Source organism: Chionomys nivalis, chromosome 22 (assembly GCF_950005125.1).
Source record: "Chionomys nivalis chromosome 22, mChiNiv1.1, whole genome shotgun sequence".
Classification (NCBI taxonomy): Eukaryota; Metazoa; Chordata; class Mammalia; order Rodentia; family Cricetidae; genus Chionomys; species Chionomys nivalis.
The window spans coordinates 53,556,274-53,580,849 of NC_080107.1; the positions used below are offsets into that span (position 1 = coordinate 53,556,274).

General features: G+C 37.4%; 1 protein-coding gene across 5 annotated transcripts in view; it reads left to right on the forward strand.

The window, feature by feature from the left end:
* Positions 1–24,576, forward strand: part of Dennd1a (DENN domain containing 1A) — a 555,957-nt gene that overhangs the window by 144,216 nt on the left and 387,165 nt on the right. For all 5 annotated transcript variants that reach the window (XM_057754486.1, XM_057754484.1, XM_057754482.1 and 2 more), the window contains one exon: positions 15,426–15,469. In XM_057754486.1, the coding sequence (XP_057610469.1) occupies positions 15,426–15,469 (44 nt within the window). The remainder of the gene's footprint in view (positions 1–15,425; positions 15,470–24,576) is intronic.

Sequence of the window (24,576 nt, forward strand, 5' to 3'; positions counted from 1 at the left end):
TGGTTGGTGTTGGTTTTTTATAGTACCTTATAATATCCTTCCCAGAAACATGAGTTGTTTATGTTCCGTTTCTGAGGCTGCAGAAATGTTAATCTGGGTATTCCATTGCTGCAGCAGATCACAACCCCATAGATTCACTGCCATATTAGACACATAATGCCCGCAGCCTTCCTCTCTGTCCTTCTGTGCCTATGTATTCAACCCATCTCATGCTTTGCATTACTTGAGATAGGGTTCCAATTCTTATGAATTGAACATCTGCATCTTCAAGAGCCCAATTTGGAAGCTAAGATGCTGGAGTAATAATAGTCACATCCACACCCGTGTGCAGTAATTCTTCAATTACAATGTTACTTATTCATATAGAAATACTCTATATCCTAATTTATCGTAACTTTTTAGCAGATTTTTGTTGTCAATTTCAACAGTATGAATCCTTTCAGATAATCTCTTAGTACCCTTTTGTTTGTAAGGTTTCATAACCCATTGACATGGGTTGAATTTTGTCTGTCAAATTAAGATTATCCTTTTCAGTGGTATTTTTCAGCTAATTTCTTATTAGTCTGTAAAGACTATCATTTCTAAAAGTGTCTCATTTTTGACTCAGTTATAAAATCGTTTCTAAGTCCCATGATCACAAAAATGGTTGTACTAGGAACGCCATATAGTCCTTGCAGAATTCCATCCATAGTAGAAACATAAACTCATGGATTGTGATATTTTCTGTCATTATACAATTTTCAAATTTATTTATTAATAAAGTGGACTTACCTTTGTTATAGTTTTTAAGAAAATTATCATAGGTGTAATAATCTTTAATGGCCAGCAAATTTTGTGGTTGCAGGCACGTGGCAGGGAGATGTGACCAGCAGCCACACGAACAGCCCTGATGCAGTTCCATGGTGGTGGTGGCGGCTTAAATACTTATAAATATACTAACAAATTAAGAGCAATTAAATCAGTTCTGTCAAGGAACCCAGAACTCATGAGCCATGAATGCAAACCAGAAACGCCTGTGCTCCCAGAGTAGTAGGCAGTGACATATGCGTGGGTGGGCCACCGGAAATTGCCAATTCGCTGTGCAGTGCTCCATTCAAATGATTTGCAGCAGCATGCCAAATGGGTAACTTAGCTGTGGAGGGGTAGTTCAGCTGTGTAGGTATTCTAGTAGGCGTGAACTCTAGCCAGGTGGGTGCCAATCTGTTGCAATTTGCAATAAAATAGTCTCACATTAGTCCAGAATGGAGTATAATAAAGGTTTATTTGTTAGAGGGGCTGAACTCAAAGAAAGGCTAGCAATCGCAGTCCTCTGCCTGTGCTAGGAAGGGGAACTGAGTCTAGCAGCCAGGAGTCACACTGTGCATGCTTTACGTCTGCATTTATAGTACATGAGACCATGCCCAAAGTGGGCCAGTATCTTAAAGGCTATTGGCTGAAGGACTTCCCACAGCAGAGCTTAATAATTTTTCATAGCAGTGCAGTTCTAGGGAAGGTGATAGCAACTCCTAATCATAAGGGACAAAGACTGGGCATAAATCTTCCTGAAACTTGGTATGTGACATTGGAGAGCATCTCATCTTTAAGGTGTCAGTGTTGTTATCTCTGTGATGATCATAGTAAATTGGAGTATAAAGTGAAGTTGGATAATCCTGGGTACATGACTGTTTTCTTGGTGGAGCCCATGCAGTTCTGTTAAGAGTGGTCTGCTCCTTTCAGCTTTGAGAAAGGACCCCAGTAATGATCAGTTAGCTATTTGTTGTCTCATGCTAAGATAAGAACTAGGACCAAGGTATAACTTAGTGGTAGTGTGCTCACCTTGCATGTATTAGGCCCCGAGTCTGACCTGCCTAGTAACACAATACAAAACAAAAAACCTAAGGAGTTTAATTTTGGCCCTGAAGTTGAATCAATGAAACTGGCGGGACTATGACATGAGTTTAAAATGCTTCTTCTGTTTTGATGTGCACACTCTGTTCCCTTCACCTTTCTACTGGGTATTGTGAGAGTTTCATGAATTCCAAAGCACCCTTTCAAAACTACAAAAGTGCTTTTGCAAACTCAAAATTATACAATATTTGACTGTGCCAAGAGTCTGTTGAGCCAGGTATGATAGACACATTTTTAATCCCAGCACACAGAGGCAGTAATAGATTTCAGAGAGAGAGAGAGAGAGAGAGAGAGAGAGAGAGAGAGAGAGAGAGAGAGAGAGAGAGAGAGAGAGGGAGGAGTCAGAGACAGACAGAAAGAGAGACAGAGAGGGAATCTATTAAAATAAATCACTAAGTGGCCTCAAAGGATAGTGTTGGAGGCCAGATAATATTTTTTGCTCCAGTTTGTTTTCTGATATTTGTGAACTCAAATGTTTTCAAACAGTTTTAGTTTTTAGAAGGATATCATACAAATTTGTAAAACAGTATTTCTGTGGCATTTAACGTCTTTGGCCTGTTTTGACTGGGGTAGGAGGAGCTTGGGGTGGATGAAATTTGGAGTCCAGAATCGTATGAACTTTGAATTTAGTCTTAGTTTTGTTTCTTCATAGCTGGGTATCTACGGAGAAAACAGCCTTTAAGCTGGGTCTCTGAAGGTCTAAGTAAAGGATGACGGTTGCCAGTGTAGGAGGAGCTATGAAGATAGAAAAGGAATGTTTCTGTATCCCTTGGGTGCCCAGTGCCACAAAGGCCATCTTTGGGAACCTGCTTTTTCCCTGTGTTCTAACATTCCGGTTCTTGGGTTGTAGCAGTTTTGGTTTTAGTGTATGTACAGATTGCTACATTGCCCTGAAAGGCTAAATTACAGTTTTGTTTTCGTCTTCTCCCAGTTTAAGGCAGAATACGGTCTGTTAGTGAGTATGATTTAATAAGTTAAAACTACCCCTGCCCCTATCTCTCTCTCTCTCTCTCTCTCTCTCTCTCTCTGGAGGCAGGGGAGGGGACGGTGTAATAGAATTTATTCCTGATTTGCAGAAAGAATAAAGACTGTTTGCTACGACTGACTTTTTGATCATTTCCTAAGTGTGTCTGTGCAGTGTGCTACAGTTGTTCATAGTTACATTATCGAGACAGCGGTGTGTTTACATGTGCTTAGAGGGTTGGTGTTATACTTTACATGTTTCCTAGTTAGGAATCCTGCTTCTGCTGGTCAATGGTTCTTGATGGTTTTTAACAGAAGGTGCATCTTTAGCCAGTGCTTAGATTGTATAAAATCAGTTGCTTTGACACTGCAGGAGAGCAAATTATATATTGAAGGAATAATTTTAAACAATATAGCTGCTTGTATTTTTGTTATTAAGGTACTGTTTTATTTCCACCCTCACTCAGATTATGATTTAATTTCCTGCCTAGCCATAACCCACCCCGTTTTTGTAGTGGGAGTTGGTTTTTATAGGTTAAATTGTTTTTAGTTTTAATTTAAATGAGGACTGTTAGCATTAGGAATTACTTTAAGGAGCTTTAATATGTTTACTTTCAGTACAGTTGCATCATTGTTAGATCAACAAAACAATCATTCAGTGAATAATATATGTAATTGATCAATTTTTAAAGTATGCTAATTGGTATTGATGTTATACCAGGTATTCCATCTTTAGCTTTCCTTTATTTATTTATTTTTAAAGGTAGCATTACTTTACCACAGTAAAGTAGTGCACATTGTTCTGATAACAAGGAAGTGATTGTCTGAGATTTGATTGTTTGAATTGTGTGAATTAGAGAGTGGTGGTTTTTTTTTTCTTTTTCTTTTGTTCTTTTTTCTTTTTTCTTTTTTCTTTTTAGCATGACACTTTGGGAACTGCTGCTTGGTTAGGATACTTTTGTTCCAAAATCTCTTGGAGTCAGTTTCTATTAAGAGTAAAATGTGTCAACCTGTATAACAATGAAAATATTTTAACAATACAATATTGTGTTATTGTATGGCTTTGAGGAAAGCCTCATACTGTGTCTAATTGGATTTATTATGCTTAATGAAGTTTTGAAGCCAAAGAGTACCTTTTTTTGTTTACTTGACCATTGAGTTTACATTTTTTAGTGTATGTAAAATATAAAGTATGCAAAGTGCTGAAAATTTGCAGCCTTGGAGATAATTATACAGTAGTTGCCATATAGCATTTTCAGAGAATACTGTTAGAAATGATACTCTCTATGAGCTAGGTTCCAATAAATGCCTGGAGAAGGAAGGGGTAAAAAATAGTAAATTAACGCTTGCTTTCATTAATAATCACTGTGAATTTTTATAATAGAACTGATCGTAGTAAATTTATTTGGTAAATTATCAATGTTCGTGTTATGAAGCCCCTTAAGAATGCTTGATAGGGTCATATTCAGAAGCATATCATTAATTTAAAATGCTGTGCTATTTCTTTTTTTAAGAGAACAAAGAATTGGAATTTAGCTGCTTGATACTAGTTATGTAAATTATCGTAAATGTAGCACTCTATAAAAAAGTTTTATAGAGTACTTACACAGGATTCCTATCATGAATCATGATGTATTTTCTATTGGCTTGTGCAAGTGTATCTCAGAGTTTAGTTCAGTAGAGACCCCAGTGGTACCTGTGGGACTTCTTTCCCTACCACTGAGGCTGTTAGGAGAAGCATGCACCAGGTGGTCCTTTCTAACTTTGTAAAGCCTGGAAAGCTGATATATGGGTTGGTAAATTTTGAGGGCTAGGCGAAAATTTTGTTTTGTGCGATTGTGAAACCTGGTATTTGATAGATGCAAGAAAAATTTGTGCTGCCTGGTGCACAAAGGCCACGAGAGAGTGTCAGGTTCTCTGGGTCTGGTGCTACAGAAGGTTGTGAATTGCCATGTGGGTGCTGAGAATCAAACCGTGGTCCTCTAGAACAGCCAGTGCTTGTAACTTCCGAGCCATCTCTTAGCTCATGGTAGTAACAGTTTTACATCAGAATGATTAAGGTCTTTCTATGATGTGAAAGCATGAGGAAAGGGGTAGAGGTCTTCAAAATTTTGTTTTTGTTTTGTTTTGAGACAAGGTCTCAGTATGTAGCCCTAGATGGCCTGGAACTTACTACGTAGAGCAGACTGTTCTGAAACTTAGAGAGGTGTACATGCCTCTGCCTACTGAGTACCGAGATTAAAGGTATGGGCCATCATGGCTAACTGAAAGTCTTAATGTAGAATTCTATTTTTCAATAATTCCAGTGAACATAAATCCAGCAGCAGTGAAAGCAGGCACTGGCAACTAACAACTATCTGTAGCACCAGTCCCAAGGGTCCTGACACTCTCTTCTGGCCTCTGCACCAGGTATGCATGTGATGCACAGATATGCATACAGACAAAAACACCAATACAATACAATAAGTGAATAATTTTTTAGACTGTCACTAACAGTCTAGAATCTTAAGCGAAGCCATTATAAAGATATTTGTACATCCATATTAATACCTGTTTTATATACAATAGGCAAAAGGAAATTAACCCGAGGGTCTATTAATGGGATAGGAAGCAGACAGTGTGCCTAATAGATGCATGGTAGTGTTCATTTTAAAGGAAAGATATAAATACCTATATTATAACACAGATCTTGAAGTCATTAGACCACATTAAACAAAACAGTTACAAAAGGACAAATACTGTATGATTTTACGTACACAGGCTCCCTAGAGTAATCGCATTAATTAATAGAGGCACAAAGTCAAATGGAAAGAAGGAATAAAGAGGCGGTAGTAGTTAATGTGTTCGAAACTTCATCTGGAAAAGGTGAAACATTCTGGAAATAATTGGAAACTGTTCAAGCAGCAATGAGTGCACTCAGCACTGAGACACTATACACTAAAGCATCTTTGAAATTGTAAATTTTATGTTACCTATATTTATCTTAAGAATCTATAGTGTGGATATAGGTATCATTTCTCTTATGGGATAGCTAAGGACAGGCAACTGTTTTCACAGGGACAGAGAATTCACCAAGAAGAAATTTGTTCCACTTTGATTTTTTGACATGATCTCACTAGCTGGCTTGGCTGAACTGGAGCTGCTTTTTTTTTTTTTTTTTTTTTTTTTTTTTTTATCATCTATTTTTTGTATGCAGTGTTAGTTTCCATGTCTGCCTACATGCCAGAAGAGGGCATCAGACCTTATTATAGCTAGCTGTAAGCCACTATGTGGTTGCTGGGAATTGAAGTCAGGGCCTCTGGAAGAACAGTCAGTGTTCTTAATGTCTGAGCCATCTCTCCAGCTCCTGGACTGCAGCTTTTAGTATAGCCAAGCTGATCTTAAACTCTTTTTTTTTTTTTTTTTGGTTTTTCGAGACAGGGTTTCTCTGTGGCTTTGGAGCCTGTCCTGGAACTAGCTCTGTAGACCAGGCTGGTCTCGAACTCACAGAGATCCGCCTGCCTCTGCCTCCCGAGTGCTGGGATTAAAGGCGTGCGCCACCATCTCCCGGCCTTGATCTTAAACTCTTGATCCTTCTTCCCTAGCTTCCTGAGTGCTTGGATTGCAAGTGAGTCACTATGCCAAGAAAATCCTGGTGACAGGTGACAGCTCCGCTCACAGAGGATAACAGTTTTTTTTTTCTTCTTTGTGTGCCTCAGTTTGGGCCAGTCTTTTGGATTTTTTAGTGTTCTTTAGCATTCCTTGGAAATATTTTCTTGAACAGGATCCTCCTCCCCCCTTCCCCTCGCCCATGGTCTTATTCTTTTTAGCAGAAAGTTTTCTCATTGGTGATACAAGAGTAACCTCTAACCTTGAAAATTGTTTAATTTTTAAACATGAAATTCATCTCTTAAATATTGTGTGTGTTAGAACTGAATGCTAATTACTTTGGAATCATTTTTATATCCTGAACTTGGCAAAGGACTCTAAGTAGAGGAATTGGAAAGTTCTCATTCATAATCTGCTAAGACCTATTTCATGACAACATGTTGTAGTTGTTTGTCCAGATGTATTCTTATTGTTGAGTCATAATAATGATGAGAAGACAAAACGACAAGGGGATGTAAATAAATAAAGCCAAAGAAGAAAGCCAGTGCTGGATTCTTTGGTGTCTGATGGCCCAGGCTGAATCCTGCCTGTGTTACTTAACTGTTGATTTACCACCAGTTGAGCCTCACAGTTTATAAAATGTCTGTCAGTCTGTCTATGTGTGTGTTTTTTTTTAAAACCTGATAGGGTTGCTTTGATTAAACAAGGTCGGTTAAACTGCCCTTGGTGATGGTTTGTGTACCTGGGCACCTAGTAAGTGGTAGCTAGTAGCACTTTAATTGTTATGCAAATGCTGTGAGTGGGATTCTGCTTCTAAAACTGAGTTTGCAAACTTAGCAAAGAAATGAGCAGAAAGGGCCTTCAGTTTATACAGATTCACCTCAGGGGTTCTGAAAATCAGGGGAGTCCCAAGTGCATGATGTTTACAGATCCTTAGCAAACAGATACCAGGAGGCAAAGAAATGGTAGCTTAGGGATCTGCAACCAAAGACAACATAGAAAAATCAGTTTCTAATAGAGTTATAGCATTCTAGGTAAGTAATAGAAGGCAACGGGAACATTTTAATTGGGTTTATAAAAGTTTACTTCAGGAACACTCGTATTTCCAATTTGAGGTACACCTATATGTCTATAGTCATCTCATTCATAGTGCTTGCTTATTTCTCTTTTGGGGTTAGCAATATCCCAGCAATTAATATTTATTGTATTCTTACCACATGCCAGCATGATCTTAGAAAGCCTATGGTAGTCAAAAACTTTTCTTCAATTGGATGTTTTGAAATAGGCTTTTTTTTTAAAATCCACTTGAAGAGACAGGCCATTTAATTAACTTCTCTCTCTCTCTCTCTCTCTCTCTCTCTCTCTCTCTCTCTCTCTCTCTCTCTCTCTCTCTCTCTCTCTCTCCTCTATTTGTTGATTATTTGTAACAGGAAAGACTTTTGTGGGAAACAAGCTAAGTAAAACATGGGACCTGACTCCACCAAATATTTTGGCTCTGTTCTGTGTTCTGTTAAGAATGCAGGTATAGCATCATGGGCTTGACTGTCAGTCTAAAGCTACATTTCCCCTGCTTCTCTTGCAGGAAGCCTTTGCCTCTTTTGGACAAGGCTCCATGTCCCTAGGCTAATCCCTGTGTTAGTGCTTGGTGGGCTCCAAGGCAGCTGCTTTTTAAGCATTGTGTTCTCCAGTTATGCTCTATTAAACTTGAGCTCCTGAGGGGCTTGTTCATCACCTGGCCTGGACATGGAGTATTTGTACCACAAATGGATACTGGTTTTTAAATGTTGGACAAGTTAGTAAAATTCTAGGCAACCCTATTGCTTTCTTTATAATAAAACTGACATGATAATCACTGAAGAAAACTTTGTTATGAAAATGAAAAACAGAAATTTTGTGTAGTATGCCTGTCACAGTGCTGCTGACGTTTTGCAGGTACTCTTATCAGTAGTTTTGAGTAGATAGTTTTCTCTTATCCCCCCACATAATTACAGATGTTAGTTATATGGCTATAAAGACCATATGTAGTAATGCCACCTTTAGAATAGAAAAGACACAGCTGTAATTTAAGTCTAAAGTAGTCACATAAATATGAGATGTAACATTTCTGCTACTTGTTTAAAAGAATTGAATAAGACTGAGATTGTTTGCTCGGTGGTAGAGCACTTGCTTTGCATGTGTGAGGCCCCAGATTTTATTCCCAGTACTTCAGAAAACAGCATCAAGATAAGATAAATTGTAACTCACAGAAAACTTTCATGAAACTGAGATAACTATTTAAGAGGTGATATTCATCTCTATGCGTTAATTGACCAATTTGATAGATCTAAGAAATTAGTTTCAAATCCCAAACTAAGTAAAAAGGAACCATAACAATTTAAATTTAAATGCCTAGGTTGAAAACTGGGGTATATTAGGGGAAACGACAACTTTGGGTGTATGAGGTATAAATTTGGTTAAGGAACAAACGTATTCCTTTTGTAAGTGAAGTTATTTATCAGTAAGTGATGGCATTTTCATGTTAAAATAGTCCATCCTTTTCCAGAAGGCAAGATGTATTTCCTAGACTTTCTCTATGATGTCAAAGGACTCATTATTTGCAGAACAGCTGATGCATTTAGGCCTTGTTGATTCACTTAATTGGTAACTGTACTACATTCATAACTCCAGCAGCTGAAAACAATAGGTCATTGTCTGCTGTTTATGCATTACTAGCCATGTCAGACCAGGGTATGTCTGAAGAGCAGACTATGTAAGTCTGAGGAGGAGTCGGCCAGCACCTGAATGCTCTATTGCTTACTACACTGAGGTGGGTTTTCTGTCCTTCATTGAAAAACACTATTTGTGTTTTTATTATAGATGTCAGTGGCCAACTGTGTTGTGTCTATGTTGTCTATGTTATCAGTCTGGCTGCTATGAAATAGTATGAAATTGGTTTGAAATTTCAGTGTTGGGAAGTGCTAGAACTGAGTCGTGGTTTAAAATCTACTCAATGTTTTTATGTGTTCAGTTTTCATGTTTCAAGGCAGTATGTGTATTCATGCAGTAGTTTTTTTTCTAGGTGATGAGTTCCAAATAAAGGTTCATTTGAAGAAATTAGAAATATTGCTCTTCTAATTAGCGGGCTATTTATACTCTTCTGAGATTTCAGGAGCAAATTTCAATTTTAGGATTAGTAATTTTTAACTTAAAACATAAAAATACGACAAACTCTTGTTTCATTATCAAGGAAAGGAGTACTTCTTTTAAAACTAGGTAAAATATTTGAAGCATTTCTTTTCAAATGTGAAATTTTTAATAGGTAAGATTTAACTGTGATAGAAATGAGTGTCTTGCTAGAATGATTATGTTCACTTAAAATGATAAACCACCAATTTGAGTATTTGTAAAGTAAGCATAGCTGAATTTTTGTAGTGTGTTTTTTTTTCATGTGTTTAATGAGAATATCTGTCCTTGAAGCTTTTTATTTAGCTCAGTCTAGTTTGTAATCTCATCCTCAGGAAACTTTAGCTTTATATTATGCAAAGAATTAACATCTTGAAGTAAAGTTTACTTCTAAATATGTTTAGAGAAAGACTGAGATAACCCTCAAAAGGTGTCACAATTCTTGGGCTATTTACTCAGCCTACAGTTTTGGTGTATAAAATTGGAAAATGCCATTAAGGAAAGAACATTGAAGTGTATGATTATCCTGTTTGCAGTATATTCCCATCTTCTCATCTGGAAAATTAAATCTGATTACAGCTTGACTTAGCATTTATGGCTGTAGGAAAGGGAGATAGTGTCTTAAACTCCATGAAATTGAGCAATTAGATTATGTGGCCGATAGCTGATGTTTAAAGCTTTGATTTTAAAGGACAGGCCTTTAAAACTGTGAAATCCAAAGGTGTTCAGTATTTTGTCTTTTATTTCCTGAAAACATCCTAGAGACAAAGGTTGGATAGGTTCAGTAGGCATTAAATCTAACTTTTTCTGCCTTGATCTCTAGTATTTTAAAAGCGAAAGCAGTATAGGCTCTCAAGTGAACTGCCACATGGGTAGCTTCTTTTAAGAGTCTCCCAGAGAGCAGCAGTTATGGAAGTTGGTGACATTTAGTTAGTATACAGTTATAGCATATTTCATACAAAATAAAGTCAGCATACTTTTCAATAATCAATTAGAAAATATGCCATGCATTCCTCTTCGAATGTAGTCAGTCATGGGTAAGGGAGAGAGAACCAGAAATAATTTGGAATGATGTGTGTGTGAGGGTGTGTGTTTACCTACTAGTTACCAATGTGCAAATGAGACCTCATACATAACCATGGTACTTTTATGATTTTTTTTTTTTTTGTATTTCTCTTGTAAAAAAACTTTCTACCAGGTTTTCTAGGAACTTAAAGCCTAAGGCAAATGCAAGGATTTTGGAGCTGTATAAAATAAGTTATAGCCCCTTTCCAGTGAGCCTTGCCCAAACTCTTATTCTATTAATTAAACATCCTGTGGCGACTTGCTATGTCTTATTAAATATTTAAAAGTATGTATAGTTGGAGACTAGAAAACATGGGTTATTGAGACTGAAGAAAGCAAGCCTTTCTTTCTGGAGTTTTCTGTTCACAGCACAGCCATGTTCTCTGCTGGAACGAGATTGCACTGCTGAGAATCCTACACTGTGACAATTCTGCCTTGTGGCCCTTAGGAGAAGTAGTGTTGTGAGGATGGACTTGTAGATGGTCATGCTGCCAGGAGAAGGCAGTGTCCTTCTTCACACTGATGTGACATGGAGCTTTGTCCAGAAAGACATAATCTGATGATCCATATTGTTGACAAGGTATTTTAAATATAGATTTTTTTTTTAAATCGAAAAGTGTTTTCCTATTGGATGTGATGATGCTTGCCTTTGATCCCACCACTCAGAGGATTTCTATGATTTTGAGGCCAGCCTGGTTTACATTGTGAGTTGCAGGACAGCTTGGAACCTTATCTAAAAATGACAGCAACAAAAGAAAAGTGTTTACCTGGGAGATGACATAATCGATTTTTAAATTTAAATCAGAAGAAAGTTGCCAGGACAGGAGGTTAAGAAAAAGACTATCTTGTTATGTTCTTAATTTTCTGTCTGAGAGACAATTCTCAGGGAAAAGCCTGACATGCACGTCCACCTGCCTTAGCACATTGCTAGCTTGTGCTCGTCCACTGTGGCACTCTGATCTGCAGATTGATTTTGCCTTCAAAATTGGTGACACTGCATTTGGTAATGAGCTTCTGAATGAAAAGGTGTTTTGGGACATAAGAAGTTACAGCACTTTAGGATGGATTAAAAAACGAATATGTAAATATCAGACTGATGCTATTTTCCAGTGTACATTATTTTCCATATAGAACATTTCATAAAATGCTCCCAGACCATTTAAAACTCAAAGAAATGAAACTGATGTAATGAAATACATAGAGTGCTTGTAAAAACATACAGACACGCAAGTGGATTGCTGCCAGACAGAAATTTAAAGGCGGTTTGCTTAACTGCAGGGTGCTTATGTTTTGTATGTACCACGCTGAAGCTGTTAGTAAGGAGGGTGCTGTGTTGCTTGAGAAAATAGATTGTCTTTGGACCTTTTTAACTCACATGTTTCCAATGTCAGTATTTTGGTGGCATCATGGCATCCTGATCAATTCAATGTGAAAAAAAGATAACAGCTTCTTGTACAAAATAGATGTTTTAAGACAATTCAAATAAATTGTTTGCAGTCTCTGTCTTAAGTTTTACAAAATAGCTTTCATGGTTTTATGGACTATCAGACTGAATCTTTGAATTAATTGAATGGAACTTTATAGATTAGACTTGGTCTTAAAAAGCATTGCCTTAAAAAAAAGTAATGTTTTAGAGAATGTTAAGAACTCATGAAATTTGCTTTTTGTAAGCCTCTGAGACAGTAAAGAAAACCAAGCAAAAGTCTCATGCTTGAACTGTAGTAAACAATAGTGAATGTTTTGTCCTGGAACATTGTTCTGTTAAAATCTGAGACTCTCCTTGGGCGTTTGTGCTGCCAACAACTGAAGCGGTGTTTACTATAGTGTAGTTGGGGTGGCCTTTTTACTGGCTGGCATAGTCATCTTTACTTTGAGTGTTTCAAGCTGGATTCATCTCTTCCATCTATTTTCTTAATTCTGCTATATTGTATATATGGAAAAAATATTGAAAATATGTTTTAAAGCAATGGGTTTTTATTACTCTGGTTTCTTATTAATAGAAGTTTTAAAAAGAGATTTAAAACTTTGTCCCACATAATAACAAGAAAGTTTGAAGAATAAACCACAAATTTTGATTTCTAGCGTTTATCTCTTCATAAGATGGTGGCACAAAAATAAGACCCATGTCTTTTATTTCTGCTGGTACTTGTAATTCCCAGGAAGCAAAAACTACTGCAAGATAGAAGGCGTGCTATTAAGAATCCAATATGAAGTCATATACATGACTTTTTTTTTCTGGTTAAAGAGTATGTTGATCACATGGCATTTGGGAGAAAAGGAGCAAGTTGTGAGTGATTCTGGCTTTCCCACCGTCTGGTTTGTTGTGCCTCTCAGTATCTTAGAGATGCTACTTTTGAGTTTGTTTCTAGACTAAAATATCAGATAATTTTATATGTTTCAGGAATGATAGTCACTGTGCTTTTTTAGCTTTGCTACCCGGTACCGGGTTTGTTAGGCTGTCTGTCATACCTTGCTACTAACTTTTCTTTGTTTGGCTCCATAAAGTTTGAACATGTGTGGATCTGAAATACTCTGACATCAGATGTTGCCATTTTGGCTTAACAATGTTTAGCTCATGAAATCTTTGTAAATATTTCTGATATATGAAAACCTCACAAATCTTTAACACTCGGTCCCAAACATTTTGGATAAAAGAGGTACTATCCCTATCTTGCCTGCCAGTTATTGCCTTCTGGCCACTTGTCTCAGGAGAGCAGAGTCCTTGTATAGTTCAAGCCATCAGGCCAAAGACAGGCAACACCTTTTCTCTTTGGCTCAGAAGGGTGGCCCTCAGTGGTGCTGCAGAGAGAGCATTACTCTAGAACTCCCCAGGTCTCAATCTAGACACGTCATTAGTCATTTCTCGGAAGGTGAAGGTAAACAGAGAAGGTGATTTCCACTTGTCTTTTTTTAAAATTTATTTTATTATTTCTTTTAAGATTATATTTGGTCACATCATTTCCTCATTCCCTTTTCTTCCTCCAAATTCTCCCATATATCTTTTCTTGATCTCTTTCAAATTCATGGTTGTTGTATACATATGTGGATATGAATATACATGTATATTCTTGGTTATACCTGCTCAGTCTGTACAATGTTACCTGTTTGTGTGTTTTCAGGCTTACCCTTGAACACTGCATAACCAGTTGCTGTGCTCTTCCCTGTGGAGGATCATTTATCCCACTCGCAGTGTTCTTTAGTCCTGTGCAGTTCTTTGTGTAGGATTGAGGCTTTGTGGTTTTTCCCCATCCACTTTGTCATGTCTACGGTTGTTGTCTGTGCTTAGCTCATGTTTAGGTAGTCATGTTGGTGAGACTGTTTGAGTGTAATTACTAGGAGACTATCTCACAACAAACTCCTTCTCTGGATATTGCAATCTTTCTGCCCCTTCTCTACAATGTTCCTTTAGTCTTAGGTGTGGAAGTTGTTTCCAGTGGGACTGGGACCCACAACTGCATTTTGATTGGTTGTGGTTTTCCATAATAGTAGCCATCTGTTGGAAAGCTAAGCACAAAACACCCAAAGAACCAAAAATTATCTTTATTATGTATCACCTCTATGGGAAACAATATTTTTGGTTTTGTGAATATTTCTGTTCTTTGGAATAATCTTAGATTTTAAAAAAAGTGTCCAATAGCTTTCATGATTTTTAAACAGATATTTCAAAAACTTAAAGGTAGTAAGTTTAGTTCCCTCACCTATTTTTGGTCTGTTTTTACTGAAGAATTAATTGTGACTTGAAAGATTCGAACCTTTATGAGGATTCATGTTCACAGAGAAGTCAATAGGTGGTTTAGGGTAGCTGTTAAAGACACATAAGAAAAACAAGCAGTGTACCGTGAAATACTGTTAGAAGGAAACTTTTTTTTTTTGCATTGATACATGATTTCCCAAATACATGGTATTCTGACCCTTCACCTCTGCAGCATTATCTCTGAGGAGCCAAATCTTTTTTTTATTGAAAAGATTGCATGCTTTCCTATTGGTTGTAGTTGGAGTTTTTTTATTTAGAACATGTCTATATTGACTTATAGATATAACATTATCTTGCAATTGTGATTTAAAAATGAAGTGACCCCCCCATACTACAGAGGTGATTAGAAAAGCTGTTTTCACCTTGTATTTTTATAGTTTCTATACAAACCTAATTATGTCAAGGTAAGAATCATTTCATATAATACTTGATTTTTTTTTTAAACTAACAAACCAGACCAAAAGTACTGGTTTGCTTTGAAGGAGACTTCCTTTGGTTGTAGCTTTGTTTTCATAAGCACTTGAGGAACGCTGTGTTTTATTTTCCAAAGTGCTGACTTTTACATTTGTTCCTTGAAAGAATTCCACCCTTGCTATCCCTTTCTCCCTGGTCTGTGTCTGGTACTTAGGCTGATCAGGCCAACATTCGTAATGATGAAAAAAAGGCTGCTGATTAGAGAAGAAAAGTCAAGCAGGTTTAAGACTCATTTTCTTTGGAAAAGTATATTGAGGGCAGCTTGCAGCTGGCAAGATTTTCATATTTGGTAATAGTTCTAAAGTTAACAGTAGCATCAGGCCTTTAAATTTTTTCTTTTTTGTATTTCTGGAGGAGGGCAATGGGAGTGCCTTGCTGAGGCCTTCCTTGTGCTCATCAACATAGCAGCCTCAGCTGCCCCCTTGGATCCCCTGCCAGGGCTGCTATCATCTTCTGATCAAATATTAATGTGTGATCCTCTGCTTGCTCACTAATCCAAAGCCAATTAATATTATCTGTCAATTATTTACAGATCCTGAGGTGCAGAGGCAATTCCCAGAGGACTACAGTGACCAGGTTTGGAATGCGTAATTAATTTTTTACATGACAAAATTTATTTCAGAGTTGTTCAACATATTATTACTGTTCTCTTTACTGAAAGAGATAAATGAAATTTAGAAAAGAATAGAAGTGGTAATTAGGAACCAAAGCCAAAATATAAAGCACAGTGAAGTAGGATTGAAAATATTAATGCTAAATTTGGAGTGTTTCCTCCAGAGGGCTATGCACAACAGCTAAGCAAGAGATTCCACTTCAGGTGCGTCATTGCCTGTGGGTCAATAGGAAATTCTTTCTGAGATGCCTGTGAACTGAAGATTTTTTTTTAAATATACTTTTTAAGGAGTCAAGCAGTCTGACCAAAAAGGGAAGGAGCCTTATAACATCATGGAATTTGCAGTGCAGGTGACGCTACTGTTGTCACCTTGGAGTAAAGCAGGTACTTTCAGGGAGGAGTGCTAAGACTGCTTGGGTAGTCCCATCGTCTTTCAAATTTTCAGCAGTCCATGAACGATGGCGCAACATTGTTGAAGTTCTCATGTCAGTCTACTCTATAGTTGGTTCCAGGTTATATGTTGAGGCTCCATTTTCTACCCCAAGGAATACTGAAGATATTTTGTAGGTTTATTTGACTCATTACATTTTTAGTTTAAGTTTTCAGTTTGCATAGTTTTTAAATAATAAAAAAGCATCTTTATAACAATGCTATTACTTTTTATCTTTGACAACTTTATCAAACCTTTCACACATGGAATACTGTGCACAAAGCATGTTCCTGATGCATTCATTCAGAGTTTTTTTGTTACAAGTCCTTGAGTAAGGGTAAATATAATGAAAAGAAACATTCAGGGCAGTGGTAGCATCTTTGTATTGTGGCCTGTCATAGAGAGAGTTAGGAGTCTAATATGTCCTTTTGAAACGGGTGACAGTGTGTCCAGCAATACAAAATAAGCAGCGTAATGACATGCTTTGTAACAAGGTGTTAGGATATAAGAATCTTGAACAGTTGGTTTGGTTTGCTTTGTGTTGACCTCAAGATTAAAATAAGATTTAAAAATAAATTAAAATCTTACCTTACTTATCATTGTCATTTACTAGTTGAGTTAATTTTTATCATGTTTGAAGTTGCTATGAGATTTAGTCCTTTCAATTAAACAATATAATCCGAAGATTATATGATTTTAAGAAAATTACTGAACATATTTCTTTAAGTAATATCTATAGGATGAAAAACCGTTGCTCGTAATTTACTGATGGTCATAGCTCTTAAGGAAATAAGTGTGCTTAAATCTTTTTAAGTAGATAAATAAACTTTGTGATCCACAGACCTGAATAATCTAGGGAGGTACAGTTCTTTAGGAGAAAACTTAGAACAGCATGGTTACCATCTGGGTCTAGACCTTTAAACAGAGGTCTCTACTAACGCCAAAACAGAGACATGAGTTTTATAGTACATAACTTTAGAAACTGCATAGGTAAGAAGTTTGTAATAAAGCTCTAGAAAGTAGAGCTAAGGCAAAAATAAAATTTAAGAAGCATAAAGAAAATATAAACCATTCTGGTATTTTACTACTCAGAAGAAACTGCTGGAACAATCTGGAGTTTTAGTATCTATGTTCTTTTCTTCCCAGTACATGTGTGTATTCATGTGTTTGAGGAGGGTGTGTGTACATGTATATGTGTATCCCCAGAAAAATCTAGACAGTTTTATGCACTCTCATTGCATATGGAGTCCAGTTAGTTGATTAATGTGATGTTAACCGTGTAGTGAATTTAGTCTTTTACTTTTGTCAGTAGATGGATGGCCTTACATACATTTTCTCTGTCAAAGTTGGAATGATTAAAACTATAGTAGGTAGTTATGAAATAGCAGCTGTAGTTATTGTAAAGTTGTTCACAGGATAGAGGTATTTGTTTCTTTGTTCGGAGGAGTGACACAATGCTGAAATTTGAGAGCCAGACTTTGGGCTCAAGACAAACCTATCAGAATGTATACAATACAGTCTTATTTAGCATCTCCTCAAACTTAAGATATATAATTTTTGTTCTTGATCCCAAACAACTCAGGAAATGAGACATTAAAGATCTACTTGATTTTTGAAGATATTTTTCCAACTTCCAAAAATGTACTTGAGAATCATATCTACTATGAAAGAGAATGAAAAATGCTTATTTCTTAATTGCTGTTTAAAATCATTTTTATTCTGATTTCATAGGCTTTTTTCACATTGTCATTTGTTTGAATAAACCAGATTATCTGTCTCTCCCAGATATATATTTCCTGTATACCATTATAAGAGATTCTTGGGAATATTTCTATTTTGTGTAAGCATTAAATATAGTATTTCAAATATTAAAACATTTATGATGTGGTCCTTAAGGAATATTTAAGATAATTCTCCACCCAGTATAACACTTATCCCTGTGTGGGTGTGAACACCCCTGTTCTCTCCCCCATACCCTCTCTGTTCGATTTTCACTCCTCGTTCACCTAAACTGCCAGAGCTTGTTTTTACATATAGTGTATTTCCCATGTACCGCACACTTGATCAGAGACACTGGCTGATGCTAGATGTTTTATTCTGTGTGTTCTTTGTACCTTACAGTAAAAGAATCTGTCACAAATTATTGTGCCTCACTGCTTTAGAAACTGAGAAAAAAGGGAGGTTAGATTGACATCTGTGGCTGAATAATGATGACCAGCCTTTTGGCTCTCCTTGAGCCACAAAGCTAGCACTGCCTTTAGAGTGGAAAAAGAAGTAAGAAGAAAGGGGAGGATAAAAGAGAGTTACAAATCTGTGCTCTCAGAGATGTATTACTGTTGGGCCAGTTGTCTGCATGGTATGATAATCCATTTTGATCTTCTCTGTCTTAATTGTCTGCTAAAGACAAACGGGCAGTAAAAGTTCATCAGTTTCATCTTTTTGCTTCTCGTTTAGAAGCGGAATAAATGATCCATCACTACAGAGGAAGCCTTTCTTTCTGTCACGGAAGTAATGCAGACCCAACACATTTTATTAAAATGTTTCCCCTCATTATTTCAGTCCTCTCAGCTCTGATAGATCTTACTGTTTCATAAAAAATGTAATCTGAAATGTAAATAAGGGTCTTGATACAGAAAGAAGAAGTAATGAGCAGCCTGAGCCACATTTTAGGGCTCTTGGTTGTAATTACTGACAGAGTGGTTTCTCTGTGCCCCATTTTCCCTCCTTAAGTTGTCTGACACGGTCAGACCACAGTGACATCTATGGTTTAAACCATTAAGTCAATAGTTCATCAAAATCTAGTGAGCCTGGAAGTATAGGCTTTGTTAATTCCTGGAAGATGCACAGCACTTTAAAAAAGCAAAATAAACAACAAAACGGGAAAAGCAAGGGCTTTTCAGAGTTCACATGGCTTACTTATCTGCTTTTGTTTAAAGCTTAACTAGTTTAAATACTAAAACACCAGCAGTGGTAGGGTTCTGACTTGAAAGGATCTTGTACTTCTGGAAAAAATAATCTTCTAACAGTTTATGTATGAGATGAAAAAGAAATTCTTTGTCTCATAGATATATAATAAAACCAGCATTTTTTTTAATAATTAAAGGTTATAAAATTGAAGGTGGATTTTGAATTACTTTGGGTTATGGGAAAAACCTATTCTTTTGAGCCTCCAACAATAAGCAGTAGAAAATTCCTGTTACAGGGCAGAAGCACAATAGTAATGCAGTCCTCTCATTCTCAAAGGTAGCATGCGATTCTGACACTGGAAGTAAGAAATAAACATGCTGTCTTTACTCACAAATAAAACCATAGTTCTGTAGTCAGCTCGGTGTACTTATGTCATTTTGTTTACTCTATTTATTCATAATTATGGGAATAATTTGTAAAACTTTGTTAGTACCATTTTAATGAATACTAATTGAATTAAGGGAAAATGATAGTTAAACTTATATGTTTGTAAATGATACTACTCCCATCAAAAGCCAATTATTGATTTTAAAACAATAGGTATTTTCAGATTAATAATTGGTAGTAATTATGATGTATGGCATAGAATAGTATGAAATAAAGGCATAGTAACCTATCAGATACTTCCTTAAATAGCATTGTACTGTATCAAGTGAAACAGGTATTATACATGATTTTAAAGCATACTGGTCATAATGTAATTAATTCTTACATTAAAGCATGTAGAATTATTAATTGTACTTTTATAGCTTATTTGTTCTAAGAGTGGCTGTTAGAGTTGAGGATAGTAGAAGTTATTTCTTCAAATGCTCATGTATATTTTGATAAAATAGTGTCTTAGTGCCCTGGAAAGAGGGTCTGTGTACGTGAATCCACCCCCATATACAGAGATTGCTATTAGAATCACAGGTCATTTTTCTTTCCACTGGCACTGAAACACAGGTTATAATGGATCCAACAATTTTTATGCATTTATAGAAACTATAAAAATTTTATGGAAATCTTTATATAGAAACAGCGTTTCTTGTACAAGTATATGCAAGCCATGTAGAAACATGCTGCATTGGGAAAAATAAAAAAGTGCTCTTTTGTGGTTTCACATGGCCTATGCGATTTCAGAATTTCACCATAGTCAATTAAGCAAATTTAAAAAAATAAACATCACGAATTATAGGCTCAATGTCCTTTATTTATGGCTAGAAACCCATTATGAGTGAGTACATCCCATGTTCCTCTTTTTGGGTCTGACTTACCTCACCCAGGATAGTGTTTTCTATTTCCGTCCATTTGCATGCAAAATTCAAGAAGTCATTGTTTTTTACTGCTGAGTAGTACTCTAATATGTATATATTCCATACTTTCTGCATCCAATCTTCCATTGAAGGGCATCTCGGTTGTTTCCAGGTTCTGGCTATTACAAACAATGCTGCTATTAGCATAGTTGAGCATATACTTTTGTTGTACGATAGGGCATCTCTTGGGTATATTCCCAAGAGTGGTATTGCTGGGTCCAGAGGTAGGTTGATCCCAAATTTCCTGAGAAACCGCCACACTGATTTCCATAGTGGTTGCACAAGTTTGCATTCCCACCAGCAATGGATGAGTGTATCCCTTACTCCACATCCTCTCCAGCAAAGGCTATCATTGGTGTTTTTGATTTTAGTCATTCTGACAGGTGTAAGATGGTATCTCAAAGTTGTTTTGATTTGCATTTCCCTGATCGCTAAGGAGGTTGAGCATGACCTTAAGTGTCTTTTGGCCATTTGAACTTCTTCTGTTGAGAATTCTCTGTTCAGTTCAGTGCCCCATTTTTTAATTGAGTTAATTAGCATTTTCACGTCTATTTTCTTGAGTTCTTTATATATTTTGGAGATCAGACCTTTGTCTGTTGCAGGGTTGGTGAAGCTAAATAAGAAGGTGAACCCAAAGAAAAACACATAGTTATCCTCCTGGATATTAACCTTCATCAGGCAATGAAAGGAGATAGAGACAGAGACCCACATTGGAGCACCGGACTGAAATCCCAAGGCCCAAATGAGGAACAGAAGGAGAGAGAGCACGAGCAAGGAACTTAGGACTGCGAGGGGTGCACCCACACACTGAGACAATGGGAATGGTCTATCAGGAACTTACCAAGGCCAGCTGGACTGGGTCTAAAAAAAGCATGGGATAAAACCGGACTCTCTGAACATAGCGGACAATGAGGGCTGCTGAGAAGTCAAGAACAGTGGCACTGGGTTTTGATCCTACTGCACGTACTGGCTTTGTGGGAGCCTAGGCAGTTTGGATGCTCACCTTACTAGACCTGGAAGGAGGTGGGAGGTCCTTGGACTTCCCACAGGGCAGGGAACCCTGACTGCTCTTTGGGCTGCTGAGGGAGGGGGAGTTGAATCTCACATCATGTGTCCGATTTTGCTCAACTCACTGGGGGAGGAGGAGAGAAATGGGAGGCAGTGGCGGGGAGGAGGCAGAAATCTATAATAAATAAACAAACAAACAAACAAACATCAACTTGATACTAAAAACGAATGAAATATGTTGCATACTCTGGGCTAATGGTGAGGGAATGATCTTCTTTGGGTAGTATGTAATTGTGAGGGAATGATCTTTGGGTAGTATGTAATTGTTTGAATATGGATTTTCGTGCTTGTGTTGCAGATATGCTCTGAAGAGACATTTTCTAAGTTTCTTATTATTCACAGGTAACTTTGGTAAATTGATTAAAAGATTCTGATTAGATAATTATAAATGGACTTTGGTTGTATTGGGTAGTGGTGTCTCATGCCTTTAATCCCAACACTCAGGAGGCAGAGCAGGCAGATCTCTGTGAATTTGAGACCAACCTGGTCTACAGAGCTAGTTCCAAGACAGCTAGGACTACACAAAGAAACCCTGCCTCAAAAAACTAGCAAATAAACAAATAATGAACTAATGAGCATTCCAACTTGCCTACTGGTGATTTCTTCATTTTAAAAAATTAATTTATTTTTACTGATTTTTTTTGAATCTCACATCATGTGTCCCGATTTTGCTCAACTCACAGTCTTTCCATGTCCATCTCTCTCCTGTGACTCCCCCTTAAAAATAAACAAACAAAAGTCCATTTTGTGTTGTCCAAATATTCTGTATAGCGTGGTCAGATTCCTAGTAGCCATATCCCCTGAGGAAGGATGAGTCTTCCCCATCTGCATCAGTGCCAGAAAAGCCTTCAGCTGAGAAAAGCCATTAGATGATCTGAATGGGGTGGAGTTGGATGGGACTAGCTCTCTCGCACCCATGCTGCTTCAGGCCTCACTCGGAACCATGGTTATCTGCATGTACTTCAATGGTAATGTAGGTCGCAGACATCAGCCACGGCCCTTGGCAGTATCTGCTGGACCACTGACCCACTCATGACTCTCAGTGGCTGCGTGGATCACGAGCCTCAACATGGTCTCAAGTGGTGGTTACACAGGCCACTCACTTCAGCCATGGCTCCCTGAGGCAGCAAAGCAGAGGCACAACAGAGGTATCACTGAGGCATCAATGGAGGTGCAGACTATATACAGGATCACAAGCTTCATTGTGGCCTGGGGCAGCAGCTTAGATCACCGACACCAACATGGCCTCTAGTGGTATTGCAGGCCATGGTGGTTCTTGAGACCCAGTCCAGAAAAGAACTCATCATCATCTCTGGCTTCCTTTGTTACCCAGAGCCAGGGGAGTCCCAAGACCTCGTTGCGGGTTAGGGGGCTGAATCTGCACCTGCTTAAGCTCCAGGCTGTTGTACATTATTCCGCCAACCCTACTGGGTTGACAATGAGAGCTTGTAGACCTCAGTCCACTCTGTTACCTGTCACCTTTCTCACATCTTCGGTCCTTTTTTTATCCCTAGCCCATACACTGCTCCCTTTTTCTGTCTTCCCCACCTCTCCATCACATATTTGTTCCTTTAGTGTTTCTGGCTGGCCTGGGCTGCCTTGCTTCATTCTCTTGATGTGGCCCAATGTATGAAAAGTTTCATGTTACTTTCTTTCAAATGTTGATAAACTAGAGACTAAGCATTCTGTTGCAGAATTTATTAATGTATTGTATTTGATCTCTTCCTGTTATCAGGCAGGAATCATAAAGAGTGTACCTCATCAATTACAGTCATAAGTAGAGGTCCAGATTGGGACTTAGACTTGGGGTTTGTGACTCACACAGAGAAAAAGGAATTGAGACATGAGAAATACCCCATTTCTCTTGAAATTTTGGAGCTGTCTTGCGTTTGAAGTTCTTCTCCAGACTGGATTATGCTCCAGTTCACTGCTGTAGTCGATTCAGATTTGGTTTATTTTGAATTGTGAGTTGCATGTAATTTTGGAAACTTTTTTAAAATCAGCATACACAGTATGACTTTTAATTATGACATTATAAAACAAAATTAATTCTTGTTGATCCTCCCTCCTGTGTCCATGCCCCCCCACCTCCACATGTTCTCCTTTCCCTTCATGGCCTCCTTTTCACTTTTGAAATATTTTGTTTGTCTATCTTTGGGACAGGATCTCACTGGTTGATTTGCACTTAATGGACTTAAACAATCTACATATCTGCTTTCCTTGTAGGCAGGAATAGCAAGCTCTCTATGTCACTAGATACCACAGGATATATCATATGGATTGATTTGCATTTCATTCAAAGGCTGAATCATGATGGTGAAGATTACATTCTACATCCTAGTCTTAATACTAACGTTGCTAATAAGAGACTATACTTTCTGCCTTTACCTCTTTATCACTATTTTTGATGGTAAAAACAGTCTAGGAGAGAGAATAAGTTTGATTTGTACAGAAAGTGATTGGTAAGTTTGCACACCAAGGGCCAGACACCATGCCAGGAAGGTAAGAAGAAAAGAGATTATAACTGCGGTCAGTAGTAGGCTATAGAAGTAACTTCGGTCCAAAGTGTGTTGATATTTTTTGAATGTGGCTTGGCTAAAAAATATGATGTTGGGAATGATGAGTGATGATGCCACCATATAGTTACATCCCTGCCAAGAAGGATAGTCGTCAAGAGTAGTTCAGAGAAGCTCAAGTGGGAAATGTTAGAGAGCTGCCCTAAAGAAATACTTTCTTTTAGACCCATGTTACATATGTGCTTTCTAAGATTGGCTGTTGGTGTATGGGGTTTTAAAATAATTGCCCTAGTTACTTTTCATGTATGTATATTTGGCATTCTGGAAGTATGGGTAGAATTATAATTTTTGTCTGCACAAATATAAATTCTTAATCCCTTCAGCCTGATCACAGACTGAAGTAGACTGTAAGCCCAATAGCTTCAAAAGTGCCTTGCTGTAGATTTTCTTGGAACAGAGTATCAGTACCCATGATTGCACTGAGTGTGACTGTTAGGGTATTGTATTACAGCTCTCTAAATGATGCTTTGGTTAAATGTGTATGAACATACCAAGAACAAGCATCTGCTGCTCTGTTTATGATCTGTTCATTTATTTTTGTTTCTAGAGACAGAGTTTTGCTGGGTAGCCCAGGTTCTCTTGGAAGTTGTGGTCCCCTGCCTCATGCTGGAATTATAGTCACAACACCATGTAATCCTTACTTACATATTGTTATTAGAAATGTACAATTTTTTGGTTTTATTCTTGCCCTCCCCTAAAGAAAAACCATTAAAATGGGGTTGGATAGATGGTGTGGG